The sequence below is a fragment of the Spermophilus citellus genome (genome assembly GCF_964194105.1).
Source record: "Spermophilus citellus genome assembly, chromosome: 17".
In the NCBI taxonomy this organism is placed as follows: domain Eukaryota; kingdom Metazoa; phylum Chordata; class Mammalia; order Rodentia; family Sciuridae; genus Spermophilus; species Spermophilus citellus.
Window position 1 is genome coordinate 78124127 of NC_138199.1, and position 11872 is coordinate 78135998.

The window sequence follows — 11872 nt, forward strand, 5'->3', positions numbered from 1 at the left end:
GGAACCACCTTGGAACAACAGGTCAAAGTCATCTCTCAGGGACACTGACAAGGTGGTGAGGAAGAATATCATGATTTCTCACTGAGATGCTCATGTAATACCAAATTCCAAGGGAAATGGAGTCCCAGTAAGAGGCAGTGACTGCTCTATTCTCATGGTCAGCCAGCAGTGGGGTCACTCGCCAGAGACATCAGGGTAGTGAGGGGGAAACGTGAAAACCAGAGATGAATAGGTTACTAAAGTTTAGTTCCCCAAATATGGGACATCACGTAGTCTGATGCACAGTCCATCCAGGTAAGAGATGGACGGACAGATGAGACTCCCAGAAACTGAAGGAGTAATGGTGAAACAGTTGTCAAGAACAAACTCCATTCTCCTTGACCATACCGCGTGCTTCTAGAAAACAAATGATGAGACCAAACCTAGACCACATGGCACCTTGCAGGCACTCTATCCACAATGGCTAACACAGTGACGCTCCACTTACCATGACACCATCAGACAAACTGGCCTTCAGCCTGGCCCATGCCACAGGCTTTTCTTCCCATTGGACTGGGAACACATGGTCCACAACAAGAGCACTGGCTCCATTTTCAGATGTTATCAAGTTTCTAAGAGACACACTGCCACCCAAAATGAAAGAATTTCTGGTTTCCTCTGCGTCAAAACAAACAAACAAACAAACAAACAAAACCACCACCTCCAGTGATAGGCTGACACTGGGAAGGACACTAGGCTGAGACTGCCTTAAACCTACCTGCAATACCAGCACATGACATCCTGCCCAGATGTGCTCTCCACAGGCCTGTGGGCTGTGCTACTGTTCCAATCTGCCCCCTAAAGAGCCTTCCACACGGGGTTGGCTTGGACTGAGGAAGGAGACTGGATTTTTCTGGCTCCCATGGTAGCTCCAGTACACACATTTTCTGAAACTTGGACATTCAAGAAACAGCTCTACATGCTGCCCCTCTCTGAAGGGACAATTTTGGGAAAGGTGTGTACAACATGGTGGCACTACAGCCCTTTCTCCTGGTTACTGCACAGCAGGAGGCCAGAGGGTACAGGCCAACTAGGGGCACTGCCATAAACTCAAGGATAGCCTTCCCTTCCTCCCAGTCTCAAATACCTGGAAATACAGAAAAGTCCTGGGTTGAAATCCAAAACTACAGTGTCAGGCTCAAAGGAAGATGAGCCCCACTGGAGGAGTGAAGTGCTTTCTGAGAAAACAACCCGAGTTGCCACAGTTAGGAATGGTTTTAATCATACTCACACCAGAACTCACACAAAGACTTTAAGTCAAGACCCAGTTCCTCATGTCTGGTTGCAGAAAAATGGCAGATTAGTCCACCCATCCCATGGTCTTCAGACTCTGCACCTTCCATAGACCCCAAAGTTCCATACTCATGTTAGTACAGTATTTTTGTTTCAGTTCCTAAGTGGGGTGGCTTGAAAGGGGAGCAAAGTGGGCAAAGAGACAATGCCAATGTAAAGACTTATGGTACCCAACCCCATGCAAGTGAGTACGCCCTGATGGACAAACCAGTTCCTTTTAAAACACACAGAGGAGACAAAACAAATCCCTCTGAAGAGGTTGATCCAAATGGTCAAGTGCCCACTGTGTCCAGCACAAGGTACCCAAAGGATGCAACACTGAGGAAGCAGAACACTTGTGAAGTCTGCATGCTCATGCAACATGCTTACACCTCTGAATGACATGTGGCAGCCAAACCATAACTTGATTGTCAGAGTCAATCTTCAGAAAGCACAGTTATTTGGCAAGGTCTCAGAAAGCAAAAAATTTCAAAACACCTACTTTTTGGTGCCTGCAAAAGGGTGCCTAACAGATTGACTTTTCAGTACAGCTCCTAGATCCTGAGGTTAAAACCTGTGCCAAAATCCATTGTTCTATAAATAAGCTAAACGGCTTCCATTTACCCAGCACTTCTGAGTCCCAAAACACTGGTGAGAAGGCATCTGGCTGACTACTTAGTTATAAATATTTAAATAGTGAAACCCAAATGTCTTTACAGCATACTTTTCTCAGCAGGCCATTATAGCAGAAATACAAATTCAAAAACATCAAATGGCATGTGATGGGGTTACCCTGTAGGTTAACTGGGAACAAAAATGAGTTACCAACTACCGGACAGGGCTAGTTCATTAACACTGTCAGCCCTCAAGGTCCTGGAAAGGGTGGGAATGAGAAGCACTCAAACTTGGGATAATCTGAAAGGCAAGGCCCAAGGCACTGCTGACTCTCAACCATCCCTGACAGGGAGATATACACCCAGGCAGGGCTGCTCAACATCATAACTTTACCCTAACTCAGGCAGCAGTCGCTCTACAGACCCATCACTGTTAGGCCACACACTCTCAAGTTCAGGGGTTTGGAAGAATTTGTACACAATTCCACTGAGAAAAATTAATGGAATTTTAAGTTTAGAAAAATTAATTCTATTTCAAATTCCCAACTAGAAGCTTTAAGCCAACCTTTTATTACCCGTGTATACCCACATACATCCTTTTACTAACACAACTCAGGACATCCCCACCCAAATGTTTTTTCAAGTCTACCTTGAGAACTTTAAGTCCAAAGTACAACTCATGAGAACTTTCCTACTGCTCCCCTAGCCTCCACTTCTGCTAACATCTTATCTTTGTCTGAAATCAGCTAAATTTAGTTATTTTTTATTTCCAGGTATTAAGTATTCAATTCAGATGCTTATAATGTACTCAATGACTACTCCAAGGTGGAGGGACTCTGACCAGGGCCAGCCAAAGTCCTAGCTCAAGGGGAACATTTTCAGAATGTTTATGACTAAGGTGGTAACTTGGAGAGACATGGGGCCCCTCCAGTGGGTTAGTTACCTGAAGCTGCCACTTTGGGAAAAGGCAAGATCAGACAGCAACAAGGAGCCTTCAGAACCAGCCCAGGGTTTCCCCATTTGACTGGGCCACTCCCCACCTCCACACTACACTTGGGTTGTTTTGACATCCCTCCCCCAATTGTACAAGAAGCGGGGTCAGCCTGCAAGTGAGTGGGTGGAGACAGCCAGCTCAAGACCCGCGGTGGAGCCGCGCGTGGCCTTTGTTTACTGCTGTGACCTTAGATGGGGGTAGGGAGCCAAGGCCCCGCCCGGCAGCCCAGGCCCTGCCCCTCCGGGCCCCACCCCCAGGCCCCTGCCTCCACCCGGCCCCCGCGCAGCCCCAAACCCAGGCCCACCGACCCCGCGGCCCCCGCCCCTGCCCCTGCCCTGCAGACTTGGCCTCCAGGCCCGGGGCCCACCCAGCCCCAGCCCCAGCCCCAGCCCTAGCCCCAGGCTTGCCCTCAACCCCTGCCTCTCTCTGGGGCCCGGCGGCCCCGCAGTCCCAGTCCCGGTCCCAGCCCCAAGCCCCTGACCCCCAAGCCCCTGCCTCTCCGGGGCCCGCCCACCCCCCCGGCCCCGGCCCCGGCCCCAGCCCCAGCCCCGGCCCCAGCCCCAAGCGCCTGCCTCTCCCCTGCACTCAACCCGAGGCCCAAAGCCCCCAGCCTCTCCCCCACAGACTCAGCCCCGGGCCCCTGCCTCCCTCCCCGGCCCACCGGCCCCGCAGCCCAGCCCGCTCGCCCGTGGCCGTTGGGCGCAGGCCCGGCCCCCCGCGACCCCGCCCGCGGCCCCGCACCCTCCCGCGGCGCTCGACCGGGTCTCACCGAGATAGATGTCTCCGAAGGAGCCGCTGCCGATCTTGCGGCCCAGCCGGTACCTGTTCCCGACCCTCAACTCCATGACTGCGATACGGCTCGCTCCTGCCCGCCCGGCCGCTTCCTGGGTCTGCGCTCCGGGAGGCGGCGCCGCTGCTGCCGCTACTGCGGGTCCGGTCCGGCTCCGCCCCCCTCACGGCCCCGCTTTCACCATCGCTTTCCGGCCGCCCCGCCGCTCCCAGCGCCTCAATACGGGGCGGATGGGACAGTCCGAGCGCCGCCGCCGCTGCTCCGGCCCCTGCCGGCCCCGCTTGCCTTCTCCCCGCCGCGGATGGACTCGGATCTTCCGGGCCTCAGTCCCCCTTCAGCTGCCTAAAGGAGCCGCCGCCATCGCGCTGTGACGTCACTTCCCCTAGCAACCCGGAGGGGCGGGGCCACGCCGCTGGGGCGGGGAAGGGGGCGGGGCCCGACGCTCCGGTCGGAGCTTGCGCATGCGTCCAGCCGCATCCGCTCTGGGCTCCGGGATCCCGGGCCTGTCCTGCCTACCCACTGGCGGGCTCCCCTTGGTCGCGCGGGGCTTTTGGTTGCAAGTGTCAGGGAAGCCAGCCGGTCCTCTCGACAGACCTGGGAAAGGTGCCAGGCAGTGCCCTTTGCACGAGGACAGAGGGCCCCAGCCCTGGATCAGGGGTCATAAGTGTGCAGTCCACCCTGACAGGAGCTGCCATTTTCTGGACTTTGGGCGCTGCAGGACATCAGTACCTGCGGTGTTTGGCTGCCCACCCCTTCTCAATACCAAGCGAAGGGGGAGGAAGAGCTGGCCTCCTGGTCCACCTCTGTCCACCTCTGGGGCCCTCAAAGTGGGCAATAAGATCGGTGGATGGTGAAACCACCAAGGGTGCAGAGGGTGAGGCCCAGACATCTGTCTCCTCTCCCTGCAGTGCCATCAGCCTGGACACGAGGTCGACATTTTTATCTGATCCTTGTTGAATGTGAACTTGTTTCTGGAAAAAGCAAACAAGGATGTGGAAGCTCAAGTTGACAACTGGCTTCAGACGGAGGAATCCCCCAGAGAAGCCGCACACAGTAAGTGCAGGCACAGGCTCTCTAATCATGCATCTCTGCTCACAGCCCAGCAGAAAACGAAGGGCCATCCAACAGCCTGACCGTTGGACAGCTTGATGCCTATGTCTGAACATTTGGCACCTGCTCTGTGGATTAAAGCTCTTCTGTACCCACAGGGCAGCACCTGCCAGAAGTCCATTATCAAGCGCTGGACATTTTGAGATGAGATGGTCACAGACTGTACAGTCAGTCCAAGCTGGGCATGTGGCAGTAAGACAGACCCAGACCCAGAGACTTAAAACATCAACAGTTTATGCCATGATGGCAGGGCATGGTGGTGCCTGCCTGTAACCCCAGCAGCTCAAAAGGCTGAGGCAGGAAGATCATGAGTTCAAAAGCCAGCCTCAGCAAAATCGAGGCACTAAGCAACTTAGACCCTGTCTCTAAATAAAATATAAATAAAATACAAAATAGGGCTGGGTACGTGGCTCAGTGGTACAGTGCCCCTGAGTTCAATTTCTGGTACCCACCCCAAAAAAAGAATTTATGCCATGAGACCAGAGACAAGAAGCAGCCAACATCTCAGATATTGTGTCATCAAGTCTGAAGGAAGAGAGACACCTGGGAGTGTCTTGCTTTGTCTTTAACCTGCTTGTGGCCCTGATGCTTCTTGGGAGTCTGAAGGAATCACTGTGTGCTGGACAGATAGACCACCCATGTTCTGGCACATGTGACTAGCACTACGGCAGTATGTAGGGACCTCTGACATACAGAAGACCCACCAAAGGGGCACTTCTTAACCTTGCCTGTGGGGAGGATAAACTGCCCATGAGGGGTCCCTTGGGCTGGGCAGAGGCACAAAGTCTCCAGGGGGCATGGCTCCCACAAAAAAACATGACCTCTCTTTCTGGGCAGGACCACCCCCAAAATGCCCCATGAACTGCTGCCACTGGCCTGTGCCTGGCTGGACTGTAAAGGGTGAGCATGGGGAGGTGAGCTCAGTCTCACTGGTCTTAGCCAGGCCCCCTTTAGCTCTTCCCTCCCCATTCTCCTGGCTGGAAATCACCCTTGACCTTGCATGGTCAGAGGCCAACTGACAACCACCAGGTTAAGTTGCCCTGAAGAAGAGAGTCCAGTTCAAGACGTTGCCTGGACCCCTCACTCACAGCAGTGGAGTGAGGAGCTGTGGCATCCTGTGTGCTCCCGTCTGTCTTATTGCTGTCTGTCCAACACCTCCCCCCACCAGGCATCCCAGGCCCCGCCACAACCTGCTCTTGGTCCCAGCATCCCTCTGACCTGACAGAAACTCCTCGCGCTTTCTTCTCAGTGACTGGTGTCAATTCTCTCCTGGCAGCTTGCCAACCCTTGAGTGTGGGAGGTAAGGTCATAATTCTGCACTAGGATCCAGATCATTTCTGACTGGGATAGAACCTGACTTCAGGAACCACACCAGCGCCTTCTTTCTCCTTCCACTACTATGCCCCCACAAGCTCAGCTTGCAGCTAGAGCCGTCCCAAACTGACCACCTGAAAAGCTGAGCATGCCCCCAGACACTGCAAGGAGTGCTTGGTAGGTGCTACCCCACACACAGTTGGGGGCCTCCGATTTGTGGGCCATGTTCTGTAAGCCCTGGATCATCTTGCAGTACCCTGTGTTTCCCTTAGTGACGGAGAGATGATAACCCTGGGGACCTCCAGCCTGTGCCAAGGGGGCCTCAGCCTGGGGTCAGCCTGCTTGCAGACTCCAGGTCAGACTCACTCACTCATACTTCCACGTGACAGGAGAGGTCTCCAGAACCTTGGTGGGTCTCTATGGCCCGCAGTGAGGAGTTAACCCCTGTGTGGTGTTTGAAGCTCTCTGCTAACCGATGTCCTAGCCCCTGCCCCAGTAACTACTCTTATTCCCTTCAGTCTGCTGTTTGAGCCATAGCCAGATTTTGCAAAAAAGGGCCATCCCACCTTTCCCTGCTGCTCCTTTGCCGACTTTGCAGAGAGATCCTGTGCCCCACTCACCTACTGCAAAGCCAAGGCCTGGATGCCCCTCAGTCTTGCCCACACTCTAAATAGAGCCACCATGTGGAGAGAGCAAAATGTGAGGTAGCAGGATCCTTGTGGGGATGATCAGGGGAGGCCTGCCTCTGCCCCAAACTGGTGGTCCTGGGCAGCTTGCAGGTCAGCGTCAAGGCTGTGGGTTATGGTCTGAATGTGTCCCTCACAGTTCAGGTGCTGTGGACAATGCCAGTGGGACAGAGCTGCAAGGCAGGCCCTTCAGAAAGTGATCAGGACAGGACGGTTCTGGGCTCAAGTAGACCCAGGAGTGGCTCCTGGCACAAGGGGGTACTTAGGCGCCTCCACCCCTCACACGTGTCCTTTGGCCTTCTACCTTCCACAGGGGGATGGCACAGAAGGCTCTTGCCAGATGCAAGCCTGTTGACCTTGGGCTCTTCAGCCTCCAAAGGGTAAGAAATGTATCTCTGCTCATTGATTGGCCCCTGACCCCTCAGTGATGGGGATGAAACCAGAGCCTGGCGCATGCCCTATCCCCAGCTCTATTCCTTATACATCACCCAGTGGGTGGTATGTGGGGAGCCACTCTGAATGACCCACCCTGCACATACTGAAGCAAGAGGCTCTGACCAATCACTACATTCCACAGTGACTTGGACATTGTCCCCATTCAAGAAGTGGAGGGCGTGACTTCAGATGTAGGTGTGTCACCCATGGGGTCAAGCTGTGCTCACCTGTTCCTTTGTGATATTAACCCCTTGCCCTGTTTGGGATACAATGTTCCATGGAAACCCCCTTTGTGTGTCCCCTTCTCTTGCTCTGCCTTTGGGTGTGGCCTACCCAGGTGTCAGTCAGTCTGCTGACAGTGGACATCAGGAAGCTGGACTCATCTCCCTGAAACCGACCCCCTGCCTCATTTGAGTGGCTTCTCCCCAATAAAAGGGGTCAGAACCTGCTCTCTCTCTCTCTCTCTCTTTCTGCAGACCCTTAAGGTCAGAGGAGCCATCACAGGACACAAAGAAAAAGGTATCTCTGTCTCTTGTGTGGTTATTTCATGCAGCCCAGTTCACCTGGAGTGACCCTGAGTGTTTTAGTCGTGAGGAATGTGACAGTAGTATTCTGTTCCAACAGCAAAAAATGGATTTGCACTAGTGGCTTTTTTTTAGTTGTGTATGGACAGAATGCTTTTATTTTGTTTATTTTTATGTGGTGCTGAGGATCAGACCCAGTGCCTCAGACATACTAGGCAAGTGTTCTGCCACTGAGCTGCAGCCCCAGCCCCTGCACTAGTGGCTTTTTGAGACTGGCTCATACCCACTGGAGCCCAAGGCCCTAGCCTCTGCCCCTGGGTCCTGATGTGACTAGCCCTCTTGGCTTACTGTGGAACTTTGTGACTGGCCCTGGTCTGGGCTTCATGGAACACCCTGGGTGTTGGGATTAAAGACCTGGTGGCTGCTTCCTCTGGGCCCTTGCTCCAAGTTCAGGGAGCTCCTGGTGGCAACTGGGAGACTGTTGTGGGAGGGAGGTATGGAGAGCAGGCTAGAGGCCAGGAAGTGTGTGGGGGGCACAGGAAATTGGCAGTAAGCCCCAGGAGGTGATGTGGAGCTGTGGACAGCCTGGGGAGCTTTAGGAACCTGTGCCTTTGTCTGTGGTGGAACTCTGGGGACCTGCTCTTGCCTGGTGGGTAGGAAAGGCAGCCAGTCCAGGAAACTTCCTGGAGCTTGAGGAGGGTCCACATAGGCTTGGAATAGTGGACCTGACATCGGGGTGCTCTTTTTCCCTGCCCCCAGGGAACCCCTGGAAGAAACCTCTGGGAGACCATTTCTGGCTGGATTATTTCCCCTTTTACTTGCAGGCTTTGGTCTGAGCCCCCGGGGGTAGCATGATCTGATAGGGTCCCTGTCCTTGTTGAAGGTGGGGGTGAAGATGGACAAGCCAACCCACATACAAGTAAATACAATTGCTGGCTGGACAGAGGCTATTGGGGGAACCCAGAAGGGCTGCTGTTAGCAGCTTCTGGCAGCTTCCAGGGGACTCACTAAGGTCCCAAGGACAAAGAGTGGCCTTAGCCAGAGGGAGAGGGGTTAGGGTGAAGGTCCATGGTGCGATGTAGGGGTGTTCCGAGAGAGAGGTGGGGTATGTGCATGTTGAATGAAGCTAGCACCCAGCCAAAGGCCGAGGGTAAGGCCAGGAAGTGCTGGGGTCACCTAGGGCTCAGGTGAGACCCAGATATCCAAGGGACCCAAGGAAAAAGTCCTTTAGGTTCTCAGAGTTTGGTGGCAACCCTGATGACTAACTGGGCAGAGAAAAGCAATCCCTGACCCATACCAGAGCAACGGAAGTGAGTTCATGTCCTAACCTCCTTAGATCCATCCCAGCTCAACTGAGGCCTGACAGAGCCCAGGGCTGTGGTGCAGGGTTCCCGGGTGCACTACACAAGACAGCAGCCACTGGCCATGTGGAACTAAAGTAGAAAAGCAGCTGCTCAGCCTCAAACCATGTTCCAACCTCAGTGATACCTGGGTTTGGCAGCACAGCTGGACAGTCTGCCAGAGACCAGGGGTCTCAGCTGGGGCTGATTTTGCTCCCTGCCACAGGGAATGGCCCAGTAGGGCCAAGACAAAGAGCTCCTGCCAGACCCAGCCCCCAACTGCAGCAACCTCTGGCCATGCAAAGGTGGTCTCAGTGGAACGGACTCTTGCTGAGGCTTTGGGTCAGGTGAGCATGGACCCCCGAAGAGGCCAGGCAGTGGCAGGAGTTCCACTATGCTAGCCCTGGACAAGGCAGAGGTGGCCCACGTTGTGGATATTTGAGGCAGGGGCTGTGCTCTCTGAACGGAGATGATTCAGGTCTGACATTAGAGTCTGAGCTAGGATGCTCATCCCAATACTGGATGCTTGGACCTGACTGGCCCTTGGGCTGGGTGCAGCTCCGGTCTTTGTGGGCAACGGTGTCCCAGGGTTCCCTGGCCCAGGATTTCATTCCTGGCTCAGGAACATCCCTCCCTCTGCCTTGGCATTGTGAGAAGCCCCATACCCTCCTGAGCTCAGGCAGACCACAGAGCCCCGGTGGGTGGGCTTCCCCAGGAAGCTGGAATTAACCAAGGTTCTTGGCATCTGCCCCACTCTCCCACAGGACACCGTCAATATGCTCTCTCCTCCTGACAAGAAGAGCTCTGCGCTAGTGGGGATGATGGGTCCTTTCTGCTGCCCTCGTCTGTGGCAATGGACAGTGGCCCCCTAGCAGGATGGCATCCTTTCCTGCAGACCCTGAAGAGGAGGGACCAGGAGCCCTCCAGGGCTTGGCCTGCCTCTTGCACAATGCCAGGGAGGCGCAGCAACCCACATGGCAGCAAGAAGCTCTTCAGCTCTGTTTACCATGGGTGAGTGCAAGGGTTCCATGGAGAGGAGGCCTGCGGGGCATGGGGGAGCCCTAGAGTGGTGGAGAGCCAGCTGGGCTTGCAGTCTGGGGTCTGGGTGCTCCAGGCTTTGAGGCAATGGCAGGCACTTGGCCCAGAGACTTCCAGACTCGGGTTCTAACCACCATCCCCATCAGAGGCTCTCAGCAGGCTTGCTATCCAACCCTGTCCTGATCACTTCTTGGAAACATCAGAGGCCTGACTGTCCAAGCAGTGGGCAGAATGACCACTGGTGCTGCCCATCAGCTTCCTGGTCCTCCGTGTGGACTGTGCATACTGACTGTACAGCATGAGGAGTTGGGGAAAGAATCCTTCATTGGAGCACTGCCTCTTGAAACGATGAGATGGGAAAGGCACTTTGTCTCTGTGATCTTCCTTCCCTAATATCCCAAGCCCCAGTCAAAACAGGAGGAAACATCAGGCAAATCCCAGCAGAGGGACAGTGTAAAAACAACTGACCAGTGCTCCTAACTGTGAAGACCAGAACAATGAAAAGTCTGAGAAAAGCATAGCCATGAGGAGACAGGACAAGTAAGTGTCACGTGGGATCTTGGATGGGATCCTGGAGAGAAAAGCATCTCGGGGAACTTGGGTGAAGTATAAGCTTTAGTGATGCACCAACACTGGCCCTAATGGAAGCTGTTAACAGAAGGGAAACTGGGTGTGGGGTCGTGGGAACTCTCTGATATCTCCACAGCTGACCTGTAAACCTAAATTCATTCTAAACTAAAAATGTTACCTAAAAAATGTTTAAAAATTGCTTTAGTTTTCCGATTGTTCCCACAACAAGCTAAAGGTCTTCCCTGTTACTCCCAGCTTGCTAATAACAATGGGTCTTTAAATCTATCATTTCTTGAGATGATAAAATAGAAGCACACAAAACACATCAACAGGGTTGCCCGTGGGTCAGGGGAATGAGCAAGGAATGATTCAGTGGAGTGCTGAGATGGGATCGTACTCCATGACCCAGGGACTGCCTAAAGTAGGTCCATCAAAAGAAAGAAAGAAGGAAGCCAGGCAAGGGTCCCACCTGTGGTCCCAATACCCAGGAGCTGAGGCAGGAGGATCGAAAGTTCAAGGTCAGCTAGGACAACTCAGTGAGACCCTATCTCAAAATAATTTTTAAAAACGGGCTGTGGATGTAGCTTAATGGTAGAGTGTTTGCCTATCATATTCGAGGTCCTGGGTCTAAACCCCCAGCACTGCAAAAACAAAACAAAACACAAATAAAAGAAGAAAATTGGTTGTAAGATAGAAAGCTGGTGAGCCAGCTGCAGAGCCTCACTGACTTTCTGGAGAGCATCTGTTGACCTGGCAGGGAGAAGACTGGCCACTCAATGCACCAGCCACAGGATACCCATTGTGAAGTTATGGGAGATGATGAAAAAATAGGGGCTGGAATTGTGGCTTAACGGTAGAGCGCTTGCCTAGCATGTGCGGGGCCCTGGGTTCGATCCTCAGCACCATATGAAAGTAAACGAATGGAATAGGGGTATTGTGTCCAACTATTAAAAAAAAAAAAAGGAAAACAACAGAAATTAATGTCACAATTTAAGAAACACTCAAATAGAACTACTTTTAAATATGGAAAGAGAACTAGTAAGTATGGAATAAAGAAAAATTTGGACAATAATACACTCTTGAAAGATCTGGGTGTGTTAGGCCTAAAATCATCCTTACTAACTCTCCCTCTCCTGGCATCACACC

General features: G+C 53.4%; 1 protein-coding gene and 1 long non-coding RNA gene across 5 annotated transcripts in view; one reads left to right on the forward strand and one right to left on the reverse strand.

Annotated features, from left to right (window-relative positions):
* CSNK1D (casein kinase 1 delta) overlaps positions 1-4066 on the reverse strand; it is a 29726-nt gene extending 25660 nt beyond the window's left edge. The window contains exon 1 of one of the 3 annotated variants that reach the window (XM_081270729.1): positions 3689-4066. In XM_081270729.1, the coding sequence (XP_081126855.1) occupies positions 3689-3764 (76 nt within the window). In that variant the 5' untranslated portion in view covers positions 3765-4066. The remainder of the gene's footprint in view (positions 1-3688) is intronic. The other 2 variants (XM_081270730.1, XM_081270731.1) reach the window with 2 other exon arrangements.
* Positions 4067-4185: 119 nt separating this feature from the next.
* LOC308635918 lies at positions 4186-10369 on the forward strand. Of its 2 annotated transcripts, XR_014019291.1 has the most exons (4): positions 4186-4319; positions 4618-4762; positions 7133-7199; positions 9883-10369. It is a non-coding gene; the product is annotated as an uncharacterized lncRNA (long non-coding RNA). The 2 variants fall into 2 exon arrangements; XR_014019292.1 differs by having other exon boundaries at positions 4212-4762.
* Positions 10370-11872: the final 1503 nt, after the last annotated feature.